The following is a 23,471-nucleotide window of genomic DNA, read 5'->3' on the forward strand; positions in this document are numbered from 1 at the left end:
CACTGACACCCCTCCTTTTCTTCACTCTAGTGACAGTCATCTAGCTTTGCTTTGTGGCTTTTAAGTGCAGCACTCCATACATAAATAAGCATGTGTTAAAAACAAAGGATTTTGAATAATAGTGCCTTGAATAAAAGTTTTTAAAGCTTATTTGGCTTTATAACTGCTGAAATGAAAATGCTTAATATTTTGGATATTCTGCAGGAAAATCTGGAACACTTTGAGTGTGTGGCTATCTTAAGTACAAAGCTAGGAAAATAAAATATCAGCATTACTTAAGCTATTCGTTTATGGAAGAACTTCCACACATGTTGCAACTGTTCTGTTTGTATTGTAGAACTGTTCATGTTGGCTGCAGATGGACTTGAGTATAAGAGAAATGAGCCCTCTGGTGCTGTATGGCCTAGCAGATGTAAAATGGAGTTATTGACATTTCTGGAAATAACCTTGACTCAAAACTGGGGAGAAGCTAAGCAGTTAGTTGCAGAACTAGAAAAACCCACTGATGTTTAAGTATTTATTAACAAGTAGACAAAGAATGTGTGCTGCTTACAGTTTCCATATTTTTGTTTTATGTTGAGGAAGTGAGGCGTGATACTGTAAGTTGTTTTTCAGTTGAGGTTTTGATTGCCTATGTTTAGAATTGTATGGCCAGTTGAAACCTCTGGAGTGGCAATTTCTGTCTTGAAGATGTGGGGTTTTTTTTCCAATTCTCAAACTAACAACTTGAAAGTCTCTAAATGAACTTTGTCTAAAAAAATCTTGTCCAGAAGGGAAGGTTTTTTTAATACTGAATCTAAAAAGAGCTGAAGCTTTGCTCATTGAGTGCCACAAATGTCTAAAACAAGTTACTGGATTCACATGATTCTGTGTTTGGATATGCAGTGATTCTCATATTAATACTGTTTTTTCTCCAGTGAAGAGTATCTTAAGTACACAGTGAGTTTTGTAACAACCAAAACCTGAATTTTACGTGAGCAAATAGTTCCTTTAAAGAATTGCAAATAAAATCACTGTTTACAGTTTGTCAAGAAAGATTTCAGCACATCGTCTCATGACTACTGGATGCCCTTGTCCCTGCATTAAAATGCAAAGTATTGTTTCTCAACAGAGGTCTCTTTTCCTTTCCTTCAGTATTTGCAAACGATGTATTCGAAAGATGGATCACCACTGCCCATGGGTGAATAATTGTGTGGGGGAGAAAAATCAGAGATTTTTTGTTCTGTTTACGGTAAGTGAAAATCAACAGCAGCTTGATTTTGGTCTGAATCTACCTTGATTATAACACTTTTGATTGTGCTTAGTAGTGAGTAATGGCATAAGGGCACAATTGTTCTGTATTGGGGTTTTATTTTTCTTCCTTCTGTGTATGATATTCTCTAAGCAGGAAGATATTTTTGCTCATACTCAATTTTAATGTTGTAAAGTGCTGTTATTTTAAACTACCTTAATTCTGCTGTGTTTTATGTAGTAACAATTGGTGAAATGATACTGTGATTTAGGGAGCTAATCCTTAAACTTTCACTGTTGCCCATGTTTTTAGATTGAAGGTTAATTAGAATTTGTTTTTACATTGTTGTATTGAATTAAAAATTGAAATAGGAAAGTATATTCGCTGTGCAGTGGTGAAGACTGGCTGAAAGGAATGTCTGATTTACTACCTGGCAGCAGTCAAAAGTAAGCACTCTCTCTTATTTCCAGATGTATATAGCCCTAATTTCAGCTCATGCGCTCATACTGTGTGGGTTTCAGTTTTTCTCCTGTGTCCGAGGGCAGTGGACTGGTAAGCAAATACTTAACTTTCACTGTCATAATCTAGCAGATAGTAGGGGAAAGTCATAGCATTCCACCTATTTTAGTCCCGTGAGTGAAATATTACAGGACTTCGATCTTTCTAAAGTGAGGTCCTGAAAATATCTCATACCTGTTTACCCACCTTTTTTATTTAGTTATTTTAAAAAATATCTATCTTTCTTTAATTTAGTCATTTACTGTAAGAGCTGTGGGTGTCAAGGGCATTCTCACTCCCTTTCCACACAGCAAAAATTTACTGCCTCTGTAATAGAAAGGAAACAGATAGCTGGTCCTCCACCACCTCAGCAGTATATTATCTGAAGCTGACAGCTGGGCTTTGTGTGTTCCACGACAATTCTGTGAACGACAGCTGAAACTTAAACAAATTTCTCCCTCATTCTGTTACTGGAGTCAACTGTGGGGCTCCTGTAGAAAAGAAATGTCCTAAACTGTCCCAGTTGTTTGTTGAGGCCCCTGCCTTGCATTTCTTAATGTTCCATTGTGCCAGAGCTCATTCTGATCTTGTGCTTTTGACAGAAGATGGTTGATCACGTGTTCTTCCTGGTACCTGAAGCAACAGGGGAATCTGTGTGATTGTTTTTTGCTGAATATTCTGCTAAATGGATGGAATTTTAGCCATTTTTTTTTTACTTGAAACATTCTACTTCCTGTATACTGTCCAATTTCTTGTTTAACTATAATTGAGTTAGTCGGTTGATCATAGGATCTCCAGAGATGCGACTGTAAGTGTAAGTCAGAACCTGATTACATTGTATGGTACATTAAAAAAAAAATAGTAAAGCTATCCCAGCAAAATGGAACATCTGGATTAACTAGTGAGTCGGAGCTGACAGTGTTGATGGTTTTTTACAGCTTTTGTCATGCGTGAAATGTCAGGCTGATCTCATCTTTATATATGTGCAGTTCCGAGTACTTAAATAGTCTCATGTGCAAACATTTATTTGATATTCTTGAAATACTGAGGCAGGATTGCAGTAATGCAGTTACCATGTACTTCATAGGAAGCCAAAAGTGTTACCTCCATAAAATTTTTTATTTCCTTGGGCAGCCAATAAAGCTGCTGCAGTGCTAGAAATCAGAAGTTTGTTTTAATTGTGAAATGCTGTTTCAGGAGGCAGATATTTAGCTTTTATGGCTGTTTGTTGTAGAGGGGATGTCTCAGCATGAACAGGCTCTATAATTTATGAAAAAAAATATTTATAACTACATATAATGTTTCTACAGAATGCAGTGACTTCTCCCCACCTGTAACTGTGATCCTGATGATCTTCTTGTGCCTTGAGGGTTTTCTGTTTCTCACTTTCACTGCAGTCATGTTTGGCACCCAAATCCACTCAATATGCAATGATGAAACGGTAAAGACCTCTACTTATGTATGCTATAACAATTATTCTCGGAAGATGTGGTTAGATATTGTTTTGTTTGCATGACGGGAAGCTCTTATTTGGGAGAGAACCCCAGATCTGAAATAGCTCATAATTTTTGTTTTCTACAATTGTAAGGATTGAAATGCTTTCTTGGGGTTTGCTTTCTAACAGAAGTTATTGCATTATTTGCTTTTCTGACATATATTTTATAATTAGGTTTTCAGTTACAAAGATGCAGTTTCTGACTTCAGTTCAGACTTGCCGTCACAAACTCCTGTGTGTCAGGAGAAATGTCTGCTTTGGTCTGGTTTAGATTGAAACTAGCGATCTTGTATCAACCCATCACACTTTCCTCTACTTTGATACACTTTGAGTATAACCATAGTTTGGACCTTTGGCTCCCTTGGCCTTAGATCTGCAGTATTAAGCCTTAGGGAGGATGTTTTGTGACGGATAATTGACTGGAAACATAGGGAACTGGAACCTTGTGGCTGTTCAGAATTTTTCTTATGTGAGGCTGTTTGAAAATGTACTTCTGTACTGAAAAATAACTGTGAAATGTGGAAGATAATTGATAAATATCGAGCCTTCGTTAATGGGAAGTACAAAAAATGGTCATCAAAATAAAGCATTTGGGAGAGTAAGCCTGGCTTCAGTAGTTGCAGTACAGGAGCCTTCTTAGAAACCTTGTCTGGATTCATTAACTGAGTAGACAATTTGTGGTGTAGGTATATTGCATGCAGGTCCTTTACTGTAACGTCAGCTTTTCTGGTCAGTTTGCCCTTTAGTTTGAGGAGGGAAGAGGTCGAGGTAGAGCAGCCTTCCTGTATACATTTTGTGTTCTAAGTCTTCTGCCCTGTACCCATTAAAAGAATGCAAAATAGGCATCAGTTTTGATAACTGCTATTAGATGTTACTAAACTTCACACTTAACAGTGCATCGCTGCATGTCTGCTTATATACAGGAGATTGAAAGACTGAAGAGTGAAAAGCCAACATGGGAGCGGCGACTACGTTGGGAAGGAATGAAATCTGTTTTTGGGGGTCAGCCTTCACTCTTGTGGATCAGTCCTTTTGCAGGATTTCAAATCAGGCGACTTCTACTGAGAGCAAAGAAAGGAGGAGCTGAATTTTCTGTTTGAGTCTAATTATGCTGGAACTTACAAGAATACTATATAATATTTATTTGGGGCCAGAGAAGGCTGTCTACATATAATCTGTGACCAGGTGAAACTGATATCAGACATTTGCTTGTAGCAAGCAGAGTTTTCTACGTTTATCGTCACAGACATCTCATTGACTTTCAGAGCCGCGAACTGGATCTGTAATGGTCTTAACAGCAAGATAACGAAGGAAAAGCACGTGGTCACACTAAAGAAGCCAAATGTTGTCATGCTACTGTAATTTATTTTCTGAGATTAATTATCCATTTTTGTTAAGCCCTTTTCATTTGATAAATGTTTGGGGTATTACCTGTGTGTTTTTATAAGAAGTATATACTTGGGTGCAGTTGTCAATCATAAGGAGGAGCATTATGGTGAAAGTTGATCTCAAATGAGACCTAGCCTTCTAAATCCACTTTTCAGGGAATAGTGGTTTGTTGAGTTGTAATTTATATTTCAGCTTGTCCTAATAAACAGAGCTGTACTCTTGTGTCCCACTTCAGGCACACATTCCTCATATGCAAGTGATTCAAAGGACTGGTGCACATAACAGCATAACACATCAGAGGCACTGTTACACCCCTGCCAAGTGTCTTCCCAGGCTCACAGAAGCATGTCTTGTGTTTGGCAGTATTAATCTCATATGGCATTTAGGTAAGTTCTAAATCTTCGGTAAACAACACTTTTAACGACCGGCTGTGGGCTAGATTCTGCCCTCAGATATGCATCTCCAATTCTTAATGCATTGATTCTAGAGGAACTTAAGTGTAGATGTTTAAGGATCATATCTAGTCCTCTGCAGGGATGAGTGGGACCAGTGACTTTATCCTCTTGTGTGAGATTAAAATGAATGTACTGCAGATTGGAGTTAATTAACAGAAAACAGTTGTCTTTGTACGGTCTTTCTCTGCCCCTTTTGTATTTTACAGACTTTTCATAGGAGAGCTGTTAATAATCCCTTGAACAAAGACATCAGAAATGAGGGATGTTGCCTCTTTATAAGTACAACTGATCTTAAATGTAGAAAGATCTGCCATAGAAGAAAGTAGTTCTGGTTGGAAAACTGTTAAATTCAAAATAATTCCAAGAAATGAGAGCAATATAGATCTAGAACTGCTTTATTGTGGGCCTGACAAACAACAGTAGTGCTAAGAAATGTTTATAAATCTGCAAGTAATGAACTACAAGCTGCAAGTAATGAAATTCAGCTAAAAGTGGATTCTTTAAAAATTACTTAGACTATATTTTGTATTATTGCTAATCTGTTCTATAAATTACTGACAATATAAAAGATAAAGCAGGAGCCTTGATGCATAGTTTGAAATCGTGCCTAGAAAGTAAATAGCTCCCTGTTCTGGGACTTGCCTTAAAATTGTCCTGTTCTTGCTTTTGCTTTGCCAGTAGCACTCATGATCTGTCCCACCTCAAGCAGTTCAACATGCTGAAAAATCTTGCATTATAAAGTTTACATACAGAAGCTATACTTTCTTTTTTCAGTGACCTGCTTCTCCATTTGTTTGTAACTGTTTGTGGCATCTCGATTCCAGTTTCATCAGGTTTTGTACCATTGGATGGGTGAAATTATTAAGGGATCCATTTATTATCTATGGCCCTGCGAACAAAACCGTGCAATACTATGTAATATGTTCACTTTGCTTGGGGGGGGATGATGTGTATGTAATACTGGAGAATTTCTAGGTGGACACATCCAATGAAATTGCAGTCAAATCCAGAAAACTAAGTCTCATGTAACTGAGGGGAAAGTTGGAAGTTCCACAGGAATCTTTGCATATTCAGTTGCACATCTTAAAGATTGGGGGAAAAATGTGTCTGGCTTTGTCATGAGGCTCTTAATGTGTATATTGTTTAATAAAATATCCTGACGAAAATCAGAAAATATCACTTCAAGCGGTTGAAACCAGTGACTTAGCAAGTGTGTGCGTGTGTGAAATCAGGTTTACTCGGCTTTTCAAACCCTTGTTACGTTGTAATTTTTTTAATGTAAAAGAAAAAATAAAGTAATGAATTGAAGTCTTAGTTGATTAACTTCTGCTCTGTATGTCACTTTTTTTGCACATGTATGTGCATATTCACATATATTTAGGTTGCAGCAACTTCAGGGTAATGGTTGCTTTTAATTTTTACATCCTTTGGCTTGTAATTTATATATGTGTATCAAGTAACAGCTGATATTGCTCCAAAGTGAAGATGCTACTCTGCTTATTAAGGGTTTTAAGCTATGCTAACTGCTTAGCCCTTGGGCATTTCCTTTTCTGCATCCTCTGCTGTAACTGCTTATCTTATTAGGACCTATTTGTCTAAGTTGAGTGGGAAAACACAGGGTGAACACTTGCTATTTGAAAATTCTTAACCAAGTATCTCAGGCTTCACACTTGCAAGGTGTTTGTGTAAAATACACATTTGGACTTCCTAGTTTCGCTGCGCAAATGTTGACTTTTTTCCACTATTTCTGTAGTTTCAGTTGCAAAGAAAGGAGGAGCTGAGTTTTCTGTTTGAGTCTAATTATGCTGGAACTTAGAGAATACTATATAATATTTATTTGGGCCCAGAGAAGGCTGTCCACATATAATCTGTGACCAGGTTGAAACTGATATCGGACAGTTATGCAGCCTAGAAAGCAGCAGTTTGGGTAGATGTTAACAGAGCAACTGGAAACAAAGTTTAGAAAGGCAGTAAAGGATGGAGATTGGAAGCAATTAATTTCCTGTTCGCAATAATTCTAAAAAATACTGTGGTACCTTTCCTGGGTATAATATCACACTTCCCATACACTGTTGTTTCCATGGAGAAAATAGCTCCAAACGTGAACTTTGTGCCACTGCTTCTTGTATATTTAAGCAGGTTAATGATTTGATTATATTTATGTGCCACAACAGTTAGGCTGTGCTGTGTTTACATATATTTTAAGGAAGAGCTTGTTTACTCTCCAAATGGAACAGATGTCTCTGCAGATGGATCCTGCTAATTTATCTCCTTTTTATTTTCTTGTTTAATTTCTAGTCGTAACGTCAGGTTGTTTCATGAACTCTTTCTGAAGTCTTAGACTGCAGTAGTGGCAAGTGAGAATACATTTACAGACTTTTTTACAGCTATCCTATGCTGAAGTGTTGTGTTTCTGTGATTGTTCTCACTTCTTTCTATTGGCTCTGTGTCAATATGTGAATGTATTCAATGCTATTGGAGAAAGAAAGTGGCATAATAGGTTTTGAAATACAGAAATTGGACTATAAAATGATTCTTGACTCTGTTAATAACACTAAAATGAAATGCACCAGCATTACAGTTCTGTATTTATATTTTTTAAGTGTTATTCCTCTGAACAGAGTAACAGTTCAATTCATACAGTGTTCTTTGTGGTTGAATATGGATTGGTGCTTCTTGACTGGTAAGTTCGTTACATTTTTAATATCATTTTTCTTGTGCTCTGAATTTCTTCATGGAGAAAATACTGTAATTCAGTTTTTGCAGTATTGCCTGACTGTGTTGCAGTGGCATATATGCTACTGAAATGCACATTGCTCTTGGTGCACCCAAATAGAGTTCTGGAAAATAGCCAGCATGCATCAAAGCAATCACAGTCTTAGTTTCTTAATAAGTGATAATTGGCACCTCCGGAATATTTCTGCAATTTCTTATAATATTGCAGTGCAGGATAAAGTTAATATAAGACCTAGGTTCAGTGTTAATAAATCCAAATGTTATAATTGGTAAGGAAATCGATAATTTACGGACTTTACTGTCAGAGATGCATGATTCGTATTCTGACAAAGCAGTGCTGGCATCTTGCCAGGCAACTAAAATATTTTTAGGTTATGGTTTTGAACCTCTTCAGTAAACAAAATCATTATTCTAGTAAAGCAGAAATCTAATAAAATAGACAATTCCATAACATTCCATAACAATGTTTCCATAACAATATGAGATTTGACATAGGGAAGCCAGAAAGATATTTTTGTTATGATTCTGTTCTGCCCCTTAATACAGGCCCCCTGTGAGACAGTAAATTATTCTTGCTGTTAACCTTCACCGGACTAGCTGAACACCGGAGGCTGAATCTGAAATCTACTTGTTCCTGGACATTTTTATTGTCTTCTATCAGGTAATATCTTAGATTAATTACATTGGTCTCAAAGCTGGGCTTTGTAGCCCTAGGGGATTCTTTTTTTATGAAAACAAAATCCCTAAGGTGAAAATCCTAAGGTATTTGTATTGTGGAAGTTGATAGAGAAACTTGAAAACTTGGTTTGGAATTCGAGAAAAAAGGCAAACTGTCCATCTGAAATATGAGAATACTGAATTTATTTCCCTCATAGATTTATTTTCTTACCATTAATAGGTATAAATGTACATTTAATTTCTAGAAAAGTAATGTGATCTACATGATGGAGGAACTGGAAGCAATGTTACCTAAGTACCTTGCATCTGTCATGCAGCAGGAATGCTTGCACTGGAACCTGGTTTCCAGATATAGCTGTTTCAAATCAAAGTTATCAGCATAGAATGTCAGATCAAATTCATCATAGACAGTAGAAAAATAAAACAGTGATCCTAGGTGGAATTCAACCCAGTCTTCAACGGTTTTCAGATCTCTTTTGTGCTGTAGAATGGCAACTCTGAAATACCTCCCCAAGGAATGAAATGCACAGTATTCTGCTTTTGCTGAAAGTTCGTATGCTCTTCCCAGCTTCTTTCAGTCAGTAAGATTGCATTCTGCGGTGTTGTCCAGCTGAGGTTCTCAAAGTGCTCCACGAGCATTAGTGAAATAACCTTCGCAAAGCCATAGCTGGGCACCAGCACCTCTTCTGCCATCAGCGCAGATGCGCGTTGGTTGACAGATTTGTCCAGTGTTGCAGAACTTACAATTCTCCATCGTGTCCTACTGTTGGGAACAGCTGCTCCTGGTCCCCCAAGAGCTGCCTGATGGAGGTTGTTGGACTTCTGTACAGCTGAGCAAAAGTCCAGTAATCTGCTGTCTAATAAAAGTCCAATTAATTCAAAATAAACACTGTAACACAATGACCACGATTTAGGAACATGTGAGGTTGTATAGTCATCTGTTGGGCATATTTAAGTAGCTGTAACATGGTTAATAATTGGTCACCTACTGCTGATTATATTTTTCATTAAGTGCAGAAGCACCTTACGTTTTAAATACATCTTTTATAATAAATGTCTCATAGGAGACCTGTATATAAATTAACCTTTTTTGGCTAATTTAGAGCTTTGAAGTTTAGTTTGCAGCTATTACAAAGAGAGTGAAAACTACAGCAAAATTCTGTCTGTGTGCTGGGAAAAAGTTTTTTTGGCATTTTTGTTATGGCTGTTGCTTCTTCCAAATATGTTTGCAGTAAAAGTTTGCAGAAGGTGGAAAGCAGTGATTTGGTAAGTCAATGGCTTCTCGAGCTTGCTGCCAGTGGGGTGGGCTTTACCAGGCAGCCAGGGTTTGATGCAGAGATCCTTGGTGCCGTCTTGGAGCTACCTTAGATGTGCACACAAAGTAGAGGGTGCATCAAACAATTCACAGCTGGACTGTAGATATACTGGAAACTATGGAAAAATAACAAAATGTTGGCATTGCTGACCACAAATAATAACTGATCAGCATTAAATGTTAACTGGTCCGTGTGGAATGAGACATTTGTGTGGAATAAGAAAGCGCTGGCCTGCTAATGGGTTTTGAAGGTATTCTTGATATGCAGCAGGAGAAATGGGAGTGTAATGAAATTTTTAATGGGAATAGACCTTTTCATACTGACAATTCAAGACACTGTACTCATTAGCTATTACCAGGAGCTAAGACATTTGGTTTTATGAAGATAGCGGCCGAAGGCTTTTAAAGGGTTGTGATCGCACCAAGCTAGGCGATAACAAATGCAATGTGATATCCCCGCTCCAAAGAGCTTACGGTCTCGGTCCTACTGAGAAGAGCATTAACCCCAATGCCATGAAATGAGGGTGGCGGTGGTGGGAAGACCCGTGGTGAGGCTCCTGCTGCAGCCTGGTGCCTGGTGCTTGTCTCACGGACGGGAAAGAGTGTGCCCGACAGATCCAGCTACAGGCAGGGGGTTGCTGTGCTTTGCCTCTGCAAAGAGAAAGGGCCTGTTTTCACTTTCAGCACGGTTTCCACATTGCTCCCAGCTTCTCCTTCTATCTCTCCCTATAAAACCTCCTGCTTGGGTATCACTGTCTGAGGTAAGAGCTGCACTACGGCGTTGGGTCCTGCGCTAGAACCTAGTTTATAGTCTTCACTGCCTGTGCTCGTAGAAGGAGATGGAAGGGATGTTTCAGGAGATGCTGTGGGAGAGAAAAGAAACAGAATTAACCTGGGCTTGGATGCTGTTTGATAGAGCAGTGCCCAAATAAAATCAGCAAACCAGCCCATGAACCAAGGAGCAGGAGCCTGGGGGATGGGGCAGGGGGATTCAGCCCAAACTCAGGCACGTTCTGGCACAGGCTTCCGTCCTGGTGTGCGGTGAGGCACGGGGCGCGCTGGCAGGCAGGCACCAACTCTGCTCGGAATTTTGCACCACATGGCCCCAACGGCTTTTCAGTCCTTCCTCTCCTCAGAGGAGAGCTCAGCCTGCTGGCCACTATACTTCCTTTTCAGAACACGGCATCTCTCTAGTCTCCCCTGCTGTAAGGTGGCTTAAAAAAAAAAATCAAAGCAAGCTAAAATACATGATGCCAAGATTTACATGGCTGAGAAACAGCAAAATGTGCTACAAGAGGTGTGTGATTGTAGCTGGCAGAATGAGACTGCATATGCGCAACACTGTGATTACATGGCAGCGGTTGTTAAATTGCAGCTTATGTTCTCTCTTTTTTTTTTTTTTTTTAATAGCATGGTCCATTTACTACTACAGCGGATAAATGCCTTAACTACTAGCCATTGCCTTGCAGCACTGCCCAGAGTGGTTGGAGACAGTCTTGTATTCAGGTCGTATTGTGTTCTGACAGCAACCAAGACTTTACGTAGGGAAACTTTTGCCACTAATAACTGTGTGCTGCTTTGTGGTATTTCCCAGTGCTGTCCACGTTCATAGAAACACACTGTCACTGATCTTGCTTGCTTGCTTTTTTTTTTTTTTTAAAAAAACAAACTTGTGATATTTAGTAGCATCTCAGAATCCCTCTGGATCATGCTATTGTGCAAATCTCAGCTTCTCTTTGGAAGCATGTAAAGGAGCCAGCAAGGGGGGCTATGAACTCTGAATCAAGTGTAGTGCTTAAACTTATAAAAAAACCCCTTCAAGCTCTTTTTCTTAACTGCTTCTCCTAGCTAGTCCCTTCATTATGCTGACACTAATAGCATAAAAATGGACACTTACGGTCTGGAGCGGTGTGAATCACAGAGCTCATGTTGCTTGGGAGGACGTGTCCTGGCAGCGGTTCCAGGTTGAGGTTGGGTGGTCCTGACTGGTACTGGAGATCAATGGTGGTTCCTGGGAAGCGGAAGTGGGAAAAGACATCATTCTCTACATAGTTACCAAGAAGCCAGATGCTCTGGGCCAGATCTCTTTTTTTCAGAGAACATGGAAGACCTCTGTGGGTGGGGGTTAATGGTCTGGCTCGCCTTTGCTGCCTTCCTGCTCTGGCTGTCGTCTTTGCTCTCAGCCTTCCCACTGTCTAGGGACAACCTCCCGGTGTGTCTGGGTTTCAGCTAATATCCACCCACTGTTCATCTGTCTGTGGGTGTCCCAGTTACTGCTCTCATCAGGGTTTCCCATAAAGTTACAACTTCTGCATATTGCTAACAAAAAAATGTGTTGTCTTCTTGCAAACCGCATCAGTTTGGTAGGGTGCCTAAAAGTCAAGTGCCCCAGCGGTGTGAAGTACCACAGAGTGTACCCATTTCTATAAAACTGACCCTGGGTCAGATTTGGGGAGATGGGCTGGAAAGAAATGGCTTGGGCTTTGGACTGGTGTGAGAAGGACCCATGTTCAAGCTACAGTTCAACCTGAGCCTTCACTTTGCTCCTCCTGAGACCATGTTACCTCTACCATACATCCTCCAGAGAAGGATGTAAGCCCAGACATGAAGACTTTTGAAATACAATAACTTTGCTGTCCTTTCTCAGCGGGGTTTGTACCTCCCAGCAGCATCTCCTGCAGCAAGCTATCGATCCTGGCCCCACCAAAGAGCTTCACGAACTGGACCTGCTCGATCATCTGCCAGGTGATGCTCTGCAGCGGGGGCAGCAGGAGAAGGATGTCGCTGAACCGGCCTCGGGAGTCGTACTGGCGATCATTGATGTAGTCTTCTAGGTTGACTTGGACCTGGAAGCGCATGTTCTTCACCTTCCCGGGCTCGCTGAGGCCTTTGCAGTCTTGGAAGGGAAAAAAATGAAGTTAATTGCTAGCCTGTGCAACCAAGAAGCATTACCCTGTCAGTCAGGCTCTGCAGAGGGAAAAGAATGAGATGCCAGTGATCCTCTGACAATTATCTGTCAGAGTCTCCAAGTTTATCTGACAGATTAGGATGGGGCTGCTGCTACTTCATATCTCACATGGAACAGGGAAACAGTAAGGGGAATTTGAGGGGAAACAGAAACTTTAGTGGCTACTGCCACTAGTGAAGAGGATTTAGAAGCTGAACCATATTTATCGTCCCAAGGAAACAGCCTGGAATTTTTTGCTGAATACTTTGAGTCCCGACTACTGCCACTAACTCCATGCAGGTTTAGTGCCTGTATGTTGTATGACACCCGCTGCCGCATCAGAGTCTTGCCTGGGTGTCCTGTCTTTGACCACTGGTCCAGCTTTGCTTAAGCAAGTAAACGTGCACCCTGGGTAGGGCGAAGTGCCAGGTTTTGCAGCTTTCTGCTCCTGCCTCTTCTGCTGTCTAAACCCCAGATCTTTGGCTTACCAGACCACTCTTTTCAATGTCTACAAAGAATCCACAAGCACCACATTTTAGCCATCATCATGCCAAGGGATTAGATAAAGTGGTTAACCAATTATTGTATGTCAGCATGTAACTCTGTAGCCATGCCTGCTTGTTAACATGAACAGATTTCACTTCTGTAGAGCTTCACATGTCTTCCTGTTAGATGAAATCACAGCACCTGTCAGAATGATCTAAAGCCTCACTGAGATACTGACCCACCAAGAAGGTCATTTGTCAAACTCAGTTTGGTGACAGCACCCTTACTTGGGTTTACAGCAGGCTCCTTGTGAGCCAAAGTTCATGATGTTTATAAAACTCCCGTGTCCTGATTTCAAATGATCAAACACAGCAAAAAATAAGTAAGGGAAGATACTCTAATTTCGCTATGCTCATAAATGCCAAAGACTGAAGGGGATTTTGCTGGAGCTAGGATTGTTCTCCCATCTCCTCTCCAAGCTGCAGGGCCGTGCACCCCAAAGGGACTGGGGTGCTGTGTGCCTGCTGTACGCGCGTGGAACAGGTGTGCTTGGGGGGAACCTGGGCTGAGACAGAAACCCCCGTGTTTGTGGAATGAGAATACAGCAAAGGTTCAAAACAAGTTTTTGTTTGCCACTGTGTGTTTCCCTGTTCCCGGTCCCGTGTGGCTCAGCCCTGCCCTCGGTCGGTGCTGGCTGCCAGCAGGATCCATTAACGGGCGTCCCGAGCATTTCTGGTTCTCTAACAGCCCTGCTCTCTGTGGGTTTTAATGCTGCTTTCTGAACCCTGATGGATGCTCCACACCACTGCTCAGTTGACTCACTTCACTTGTGCATAATTCAGTATAGGCATATACATCCTTAATTGTCATCTCCGTCTCAGACTGATGGGCTTTCCCGAAGCCAAGCTACAGAAGCGGCAAAACTCCTCTAGGGTCTGCAGAGTCTTGCACATGGGTCTGGCTGGAGTTAATACTCGGTAAATAGTGAAGTGTTCGGTAATAGGTCACTTCCAACATGCCCTTGCTGCACTGCGAGGTATTGCTCATTACAGCAGAGACAGGGTGGAAGGTAGAGCTGCTGCCAAGGGGTTTTCCTGGTTGTTGGAGAGCCCTCAACTCCTTTACAAGCCCCGTGTTTAGCAATCAGGAAGGAAGCTTACCTGGATCAAAGAAGATGATGGCTTTAAGGCAAGCGTACTCATTGTCATCGATCTGGATGTCCCGCAAGGGCTTCACCAACTCGTCCAAGATTCTGGTGGCCACACGAGCAATTTCCAGTTCTGGGCAGTGCATGGGGATGATGAAGTCGTTTCCTGGTGAGACAAGAGAAATACACCGTCTGAGTTTCGCTCTAGCTCTGTGGACAGGGTCTCGTCCAGAAGTTACCCCCAGGCATGCTGCCAGATATTCCCAGTGCCCACGTGTAGCAGATTTCCAGATTTCATACCCAGACTCATGACTGAGAAACAAGCTGTGGATTTCATTCTTTGGTCCTTAATTAACTCATTTGCACATGTCGATCACCCACACCATACACAAAGCCTGCTCCACGTTCTGCTCTGGTTTCCCCCCTGTTATACCTACGATCTGTTTGCTGGTGGTGCTGTATCTCTATTTTTGGTGGTTTTTGTTTGTTTTTTTTTTTTTAAACAAAGTTCTCCCTCCCTCTTTTCTTTAAGGTGTGGCTTTCAAGGTCAGTATTCTCATTTTTCCAAGAATAATCATGCCTGTGTTCTTGGGGGCAGAGAGCTACAGGAAAAGGAAATACCTATTTGCACTGTAATTTTTAATAGAGCTTTCTGCTAAGTTTTTAAGCACCAATACCCAAATACCTCATTGCCTGTGTCCTGGAAATTTCAGTTACAAACCCAAGACAATGCAGTTTGAGGTGGTATTTGAACGTTGGGTGTTTTCTCAGCCACAATTTCAAAGCAGTAAGGGAACAGTTGTGAAAGTCCCCGTGAATTTGTCTGTTCCTTTTTACACTTCGGAGACCTCCTCCTGCACTTAGCCTCGAGCCAGACGTGCAGACCATGCCCAGGAGCGCAGGGAGGGTTTCAGGCAGGCGGGATACTTGGCAACGACTCGAGTGCACGAACTATAAAAGCAGGAATGTATTTCCCTACTTTACCTAATAACAGAAAATCGGTGTATGGTATGGAGCGCTTGGCCACCCCGAGGAGCAGGTGTTCCCCTGCGTGGGCTCTGAGCAAGGCAACCTGGAGATGGCACAGAGGAAAGAAATCGTATTACGTCGGAAAAGCACAGAACAGGACACTGAGCTGCTGTTTAGATCAAGCCAAATTTGGTGTTTGCTTAAATATGTCAGATCTACAGCTGAAGTACTATTAAAAGCTAGAATTTGTTAGTGTATCTTCACTTCTCCAAAGTGCTACGTTCATGGCAAGCTAAATAAAAAGTTTATTTTTATTTAAAATAATAAACACGTTTTCAATTGAAAAAGCAAAGAGGGGCTTGAGTAATTTGAGTTCTTAGGAAATAAATAGCTTTTATATTCAACTATTGGGTACCAATAAAGGGAAACCCAGTATTTTTTTGACTGGGTCCTTGTGCAGACTGGAGTGAACAACTCTATTATATTTTTTAGGACTTTGACTACTTGACTTCTTTTTAAATGACCCCTTGTCCTTTAATTATTCTTCCTCTCTTGATGGTGTATTGCTTTGCATAGGATGATCTATATGTTAATGTCAGGCTTTCCTTTTGAAAGGTACGGCTGGGAATTCTTACTGAAAGCGGTGGGTTTGCAGGGAAGGTGGTTGCATTTTACCTGGTCATCAAGTGGGAGCTCACAAAACGCTGGGATGTATTTTGCCCATTCAACCAGCACCAGAAGCTGCTGTTTCATGGATTCACACACATCATTGATGGTTGCAACCTTCTTCATAGCAATGTCTGCACTGTGCACGGGGCTCAGTGATGAATACTGAAAGAGAAACAACCCGGTTACACTGGGACCAGATCAGCGCTGCTTTGTCATCCTCCATAGCAACAATTCCTTGATAACATGGGGAGCCTTCACGGGCATTAACCTCACCGGGGCCCTGATAAGGCATTTGCTGTTGTGGTTGCACGCTTATTTGCTCAGCAGTGCATACCGTGCGATGTACAGCCCACGGTGGAGCCTCCACGAGGTGGTGCTCAGCCCCAACAGACACCCCTCCCTCCTCCGCCTCCTTCCCCACTCTCCAGGCTGGCTCCGAGCAAAATCTGGGCGATATTCCTGGTTTAGCAGTAGCCAGCAGCACCGGGTCTCAGCTTCCCATCACTCACTCACGCACCCAGCCCTTCTCCCCCAGGGTGCTGGCTGGGGCACGAAACACCCATTTCAATCTCTGAAGAGCTGCGTGGGGGGGGAGAGGGTTAAAACTTCGTATTTTTTGGAAAGGAAGTGGATGCATTGCTGCATGTAATATGCAACAGCTGGACCGTATGTTTCAGTGAAGAACGGATATTTGCATAAGAATTTAAAGGATGCACAGGGTGAAATTCATTGTGGAACATGAAATAAGAAAGCAATCAGCGTTCGTTGAAGCCCAGCAATTGTATTAGCTCTATTCTTCTCTCCTAAAATTCTTGGTAAAAGAATTTGCAAGAAAAGATATAATTGACCGTGACAGGAACATTATGTTCTGAGCAGCACAGAGTATGCAGCAAGGAGGGATAAAATTCTGTGTGAAAGGCAATGAGTTTTTAGGGGTGCAGTGAAAATTTGGGCTGCAGGCAGAGGGGACCTGGGGTCTGCAACAGCCCTCAGCCCGTGGAATTGCGGCTTTACACCTTCCACCCCAAAGGCTGCATCTACTCCTTGCGGGACTTGTCATCTTGATAATGCACTGAGGGGCTTTGCTTTCTGCTTTTGGACACCTCTAATGCATTTTCTTCTCTGTGGCTTTGTGCAAAAGCCGTCCAAGGGCAGAAGAAGGTCCAGCCCTGGTTGGTTTAGTGGGCTCACAAGCCCATGTGGAACAGCTGAAGGACGGGTACTTGCTGCAGGGCTCTCCCCGCACTTCATACCTGCTGCGCCATGGCCTCGGCCTGAGTGAGCACGTTGATGGAGAGCGAGCCGTTGTCCTCGTAGCTGCTCCTGCGAATGCTGATCCTGTCACGCTCATTCTGCACGGCTGAAAGGAGAGCAAGCAGTAGCTCTGTTAGCAAGACCCTTCCCACACAGCCGATGGCTGCTGTTACTTGTGGTCCCCAAACAAGAGTGGATGGGGCTTCAGAGCCTGCAAGACCCTCCACTCTGGCTGGGTGCTGGAATAAGGTGAAACAGGCCCCGGGGAAAGGGAAAAGGCCAACAGAGAGGAAGAAGACCGAGCACAGGAGCAACAGAGGGAGATAGGTCTGTCAGAGCAGCCTCGGTGGTACATTAGCTGGTCCTAGTGGGTTTGAAGCAGCTCAGGGGATTTGGTGTCAACCCTTTCCACTTGGCAATGCACCCACGCTGCTGGAGTCCTGGCCTCCGGTACCCTTTTTGCCATGTCTGTGCTGAGGACCACTCCTGAGCTCCCGGTACAGCAGGATGCTCGTGGGGTTGTGTCTCACCTTATGGCAGCACTGGCAAAGCCATCCTCTGATCCCACCTCAAAGCAGCCTTGAATTGTCCCCTGCCCCTGAGGCATCGCAGCTGGTGGTCCCCCAGGGGACATCACCACCTCTCATGGGGAGCAGGAACAGTCACCTCATTAAGGCTCCAAAGAAAGGAAGCTTAAATTTGCCGATTCCCAATTAAAACCCCTTCCCTCAGCCTTGCCCGTCACACTGCAGGTCCCAAGGAGCCTGTAACCCTGGCAGCAATGCCGGCACACAGCTGGGGGAGCGCACCATGCCAGGTTTGTCTCCAGCTCTGCTGGCACCCTGCAGATCCCTGCTGCAAATCAGCTCTGAGCGTCCTGAGCTGTTAATGACAGTGATACAGCTCACCTTGGACGTACTATCGTGACCACAGCAAAGCAAGGGTCAGCCCTGGTGTTTTTGCAAACAGAAAGCTATGGCCATGCCATGGTGAATTAAAAAAAAAAACAACCAACCACTGAATTCTTGAGTCCCGTTCCACCTTTCAAACCATCCTTTTCCCTGGAGCACAAGCCACACCTAGCCTCATGCTCCGTCAACCCTGCAAGTTGAACATAAGGGATTTACTGCACTTTGGCAGCTTATTTTTGCAACACAAGCTCCAAGAACTGACTCGCCTCCACTGCAGCCACCAAGTAAAATAACAGCGGAGGAAAAAAGCAGAATTTAGACTTAGTCCAACCTTGTTTGCAGTGTCAGTTTCTCCCCCAAGCCCTTTTGCCTCCATCCAGCAGCAAACAAGCCCACGTGGGGCTGGAGGAAGGAGCCCAACCGTAGAGGCAGCTTTCTGCTGGCAGCTCCCACATCTGCTTGGAAAGGCCATTGTCAGGTCCTTAAAGCATGGGGGGGTGGGAAGATGCAGCACATGGTGATAATGCAACATATCCCTCCTCCTTCATACAGCAATTCCCAGCTCCTTTTCATTTCAACCGCTTGGATGTGAAACAGCATAGTTCTGTCTCAAAAGTGGCCACTGGGGAAGATCTTTCCAGTAACCGTTCTTTTGCAGAGTCAGCAAAATTGTTTCACCATCACTCTTTTGAGACTTTACCTGGCTGCTGGGCCTTGCTTTAGAGCAAGCATCACTCTCTGCACGGGGCACGTTTCCCTGAATTCCTGCAAAGGAGGAGAGGTGGGCACCGCTCCGCACGTGGGGTGGGAAGGTGGGTGTTTGCCGGCTCACGTCCAACCACCGATCAATTTCTTAGCCAGCCTCTGATGAGAGGCCAACAAAGTGAAAGGGCAGAGAACAAGCAACAGTGACAAAAATCAATATCCCCCGTTATCAGCAGGAGCACAGTATTTATTTTCCAGGGTTTGGGGCTCAGCCTGGCTGTCAGCTGGGACCTGCTCCCCACTGAGCTGGGTGTGCTTGGGGGGCTGCTGGGGTTCAGCCACCAAAACCATTTTGCGACTCGGAGCCAACCTTGCCGGCAAGGGGCTGGATGGGTACATCGATTTGTAAAAGATGCAGCACACATACGTGTCGCTGAAGCCTTCCTAGGCTGTGGATACTGCATACAGGCAATTAGACACCTGTTTAGAGAAAAAACAACCACAGCCCTCGGGAGGCTCTGCTCACCTACCTTAGACAGCAGCGTACTTCACCCTACACGTGGCAGGGTGATGGAAGAGGCTGTTTCACTGGGGATCCCCACCAGTCTGGAGGTGGTTATAGAAGCCATAATCTATAATTAATCTTCAAAACAGATTAATCCATCATGGCTCTTTTTGGTACACCAGAAAGAGGAGCAGCAGCATCCAGCACCGAGTAGAACAAGCCAGCCCGAATTACATCCTTGGAGAGCCCCCACCCAACCTTCTACGCCTGGTTTCATACCAGATGCTCCCCGATATCGCTCCCTAGGGGGGATGGGGCCTTTTTTCTCCACTTAAAAGATACAAATTTTGCTTTCCCAGCTGAGTTTACCTAAGTCCTACAAACACAGGCAGACTCCTTTAAGAAGCCTCAGCCTGTTTTTCTCCAGGGCCCTTTTATGGGCCATATTTCAGTGCTTCCCTCACGCTCCGATAAGCTCAATCTTCAAGCGTAAGAGGATGGTACAGACCAACCTTCTCAAGGTGATTTGGGTGTTATCGCTGAAAGTACCCAAGATGTGATGGAATTAGATACAAAAGGCAGTTAATTTTTTACCTGCCACAAAATTAATCTATTACTGTGGGGTAATTATATTGCTATATTTATTGTGCTTGTAAAAGGGAAGGGATAGGTCACTCGTGGTGAGGCATCGGGAGTGCTGGAGGGGTGTGCGCTGGGTGCTCTGGCTCAGGTGTAATCTTGGCTTAGCAGGAAATAAAACTCAGCAAACTTGCAGGAAGGACTAAAATCCCAGTGCTGGATCCCAGTGCCTCCCAGGGACTACTATGTCCAGTACGAGCCTGGCAAAAGCTTTGCTGCCTTTCCCCCACCCCCCCCACCCCGTATAATCCTGTCCTCTGCAGAGTGTTCCAATTCCTGAAGCCAATAAACACCATGAAGGGCCACTGCAGCCCCACGGGAGGGGACATCAGTGGGAGCGAGTCCCCACGATGCTGCCGGCCAGGGACAGCACGGTCCCGATCTGGGCTTTCCCTTGGGGAAAGGGGCAAGAGGGCTAGATGTACCCGTGTCCCCCTCCAGGGAATTGTCCATGGCTACGGCGTGTCCTGGCTGCGGGAAGCAGATGTGAAAACAAACATATTCTCCATCTGACGCAGAGGAGCCGACGGAGGGGGGTTGTTATTTGGCACAAGCTTGGGCCCTTTTGCCGTGAGCACATCAAGGATGCCGGCAGCCGGGCAGGCTGCGGAACACGCACGGGGGCTCTTGAGCAAACAGCGGTGTGTTTGTGGGATTGCAACAAACCCGTGTTTCCCAAACATTTTGTCCTTGCTGCCTTGCCACATAGGTACAGAGCCCGTGGTGAGGAATCTCCAGGGAGTCCAACAAATACAGGCACAGGCACTGACTGCAAGGGGACAGGAGCAAACCAGTAACTTTCCACAGTAACTGCAGAGGTTAAAGGCCTGCCTACATGGGAATTACCATTCCCATTATTACTCCATACAAACATCTTCATTCAATGCCAATGGAGTTAGAAATGTGTTAATAAATGGCACAAGGAGAGAGCAGGAGGAGGGAGGTGCTGGCAATCCCCAGCGGTCACAGTGTTTCTGTCTTCACCGATTCACTCCTTCTGCTCCCTGATTAACTTACATGCGCAAATATTTTTTTTCCCCGAGCTACCTCTGGTACTGTAGGTGTGGTGTATTTTATTTGCAAATAAATCCCAATGGTGCACGCACATTTAATCCTTTCACAGGCTTCTGGCTTCACTGACTATCGTAAAGTGGGGAAGAACCTTTATCTTTTCCATAATCTTTGCAATAAGCTGCAGTCCCAGACTTCTGAAAGCTAGCAGAAGAGATGTGCAAAGAAAAGGTACAAAACAAGGTAGAGGTCCTGTGAAACACTAATAAAACTGTCCTATAAACCTGCCCAGTTTAACAAAAATAAATAAAAAATAGCCTCAAATCTTCCCACTGTGTTGTGGCAGTAAGCGATACAATAATTCTTTTTAGTTCTGCATAAAACTAAGGGAGTTCCTGTACATTCATAAATTACTTTAAAGGGAATGAGAGGTTAAACATTAACCCCTCTTTTTTCCACCAGCACACTGAATCCTGACAGTGCAGTGCTGGCATTTCAAAAGGCTTCCAGGTTTTCAGACACTCAACTCCATGTGAGCAGATGACCTGGCTCACTTGAAAAAAATCACACCCTGCTAATTTATTCAAGGTTAAATATGATCTCAGTAAGATGCTAAAAATAGTATCCTGCTGTTTTCTTTGGGCGTTTAAGTACCTGGTGCACACATCCACCGATGCTATAGTGACCAAAAACCTGTCTGGTAACGTTGTGCTAAACAACAGAAATCGAACCTTCTCTGGTGCAAAGGCAGAAAATCGGAGCAAAGAGTCAGAAAAGCACCAAACCACCCAGTGGTACAGTCCCAGCCTCAACCACAAAACAAGAATAAAAGCATGAATCTCTGGTACAGATCTCAAAACCTGATTATAGTGGTGTTTCAGAGGACAATAAGAGGTTTGCATTCAAGCAAGACTTTTCCTCTCCCCTTACCCCAACTTTGCTGATTGCTTACTTGTAGTTAAAATGAATTATTGATACCAAAAATGTAATTGGGATAGGAGTGTTTCTGAATGAGCTAATTTCTAGGAAATCTGGGGACTGGACTTTCCACAAGACTCGAGTTTTGGCCCTTTCTTGCTCTCACTGGCATCAATGGAACCTGGATCCCACCTCAATGCACAAGCCTGGAAGCACAGGGCTCGTGTGTGGGACAGTCCTGGTCCTTTCCGAAAGCAGGATCCAATTCAGAGTGTAAAACAAGACAATCTAAAGGACCCCGCTGATGCTTTTCTCAACAACCTCTTCCCAGCTGCCCCAAACCCCTTGTGCTCCCAGGACCAGCCCGTGCTGAGACCCTCGCCCTGCACATACTATAGACAGTCTTTTTAAAGCTAACCCGGGTTTTTGCATCATATGGCTTTTTCTTCAGACAGACATTTCCCTTCTACAAGGCTAGATAATACAGCTCCTCACAATTTCTTATCCATGAGAATTGTTTCCAAAGAAACAATTGAAAAATGGAAAGAGAAATAAAGATCCAAATGTGCCATATTATGTCTTACAACACAGGAAGATTGGGGGGGGGGGAAGGAAAAAAAATAATCACACTAGATCCAAAATTCCGGTTTAACAGTTAGTTTTGCTGGGGAACAGCAAGTTCTCCAAGGCTGCACACACGCCTGTCAGCAGTGGGTCAGTGGCAGAGGGGACCATCGAGGGTGACACAACCCTGCTACACCCCCCCCACCCCCCCAGGTGCATTGTCACAGGCAGGCTGGGAAAAGGATCGTTCCCAGTTTCTTCCCCTCGGCTGTGAATAAACAATGCTGTTACCACACCCTGGAAAGTCTGATTGCTATTACACGGGCTGGCTGAGAAGGGGTGTGCCAGAGACAGCGTGTCAAACTCCTGCGTGCCAGGGCTGGGACAAGGGGACACGGCGAGTGTGGGTGTCACAGCTGTGATCTCCCGACACAAATTGGCACGTGCCACCAAAAGATTTTGTACAAACGTTGTATCCTCCTAATACTGCTCTGTTCCAAGACATGTCCTCTCTTTTCCCCTAATACTTCACAATACTGTTTAATATTAATCTAGAACCACCCTAAAGCAAATAGCTACGTTCTTTTTGTGCACACAATTGTGCAAGAAAATTTCTTTCACAGTCCTGCACACATGCCTTGGATATAACTCTGGTCAGCTAAGCTAATTTCTGCAAAGCAGTTGCTCAAGATGCTTTAAACCCTTCCTTACCAAACACACGAGCGGTTTGTGAGCACACAACCTGACTGTGCACTCATAAAAGAGTTTCAAAGAATGTGACTGTGTGGAACTTGAGTCATCTGCCATCGAGCTGCAATCAATAATGACAGCATGAGCCAAGGTTTTATAACTTTTACCATAAAACCAATAAAAATCATGCTTCAGCTCAAAGAATGGAGCTGATAACCAGATTTCAGCCTTTCCAAGCTTGCTGCTTTGGCAGTTGGCT

General features: G+C 43.5%; 2 protein-coding genes across 2 annotated transcripts in view; one reads left to right on the plus strand and one right to left on the minus strand.

Moving 5' to 3' along the window:
- The window catches only part of ZDHHC7 (zDHHC palmitoyltransferase 7), a 24,194-nt gene extending 17,803 nt beyond the window's left edge, over positions 1–6,391 (plus strand). Inside the window, exons 5-8 of the mRNA XM_080410763.1 lie at positions 1,135–1,231; positions 1,702–1,783; positions 3,040–3,170; positions 4,148–6,391. Coding sequence (XP_080266889.1) covers positions 1,135–1,231; positions 1,702–1,783; positions 3,040–3,170; positions 4,148–4,324 — 487 coding nt within the window. The 3' untranslated portion in view covers positions 4,325–6,391. The remainder of the gene's footprint in view (positions 1–1,134; positions 1,232–1,701; positions 1,784–3,039; positions 3,171–4,147) is intronic.
- Positions 4,770–23,471, minus strand: part of LOC308073057 (hepatocyte nuclear factor 4-beta-like) — a 97,047-nt gene continuing 78,345 nt past the window's right edge. The window contains exons 5-11 of the mRNA XM_080410796.1: positions 17,269–17,375; positions 16,022–16,177; positions 15,362–15,449; positions 14,391–14,543; positions 12,457–12,693; positions 11,695–11,808; positions 4,770–10,660 (exon numbers count right to left, since the gene is read on the minus strand). Of these exons, the coding sequence (XP_080266922.1) occupies positions 10,524–10,660; positions 11,695–11,808; positions 12,457–12,693; positions 14,391–14,543; positions 15,362–15,449; positions 16,022–16,177; positions 17,269–17,375 (992 nt within the window). The 3' untranslated portion in view covers positions 4,770–10,523. The remainder of the gene's footprint in view (positions 10,661–11,694; positions 11,809–12,456; positions 12,694–14,390; positions 14,544–15,361; positions 15,450–16,021; positions 16,178–17,268; positions 17,376–23,471) is intronic.

This window comes from Falco punctatus (genome assembly GCF_963210335.1).
Source record: "Falco punctatus genome assembly, chromosome: 14".
NCBI lineage: Eukaryota > Metazoa > Chordata > Aves > Falconiformes > Falconidae > Falco > Falco punctatus.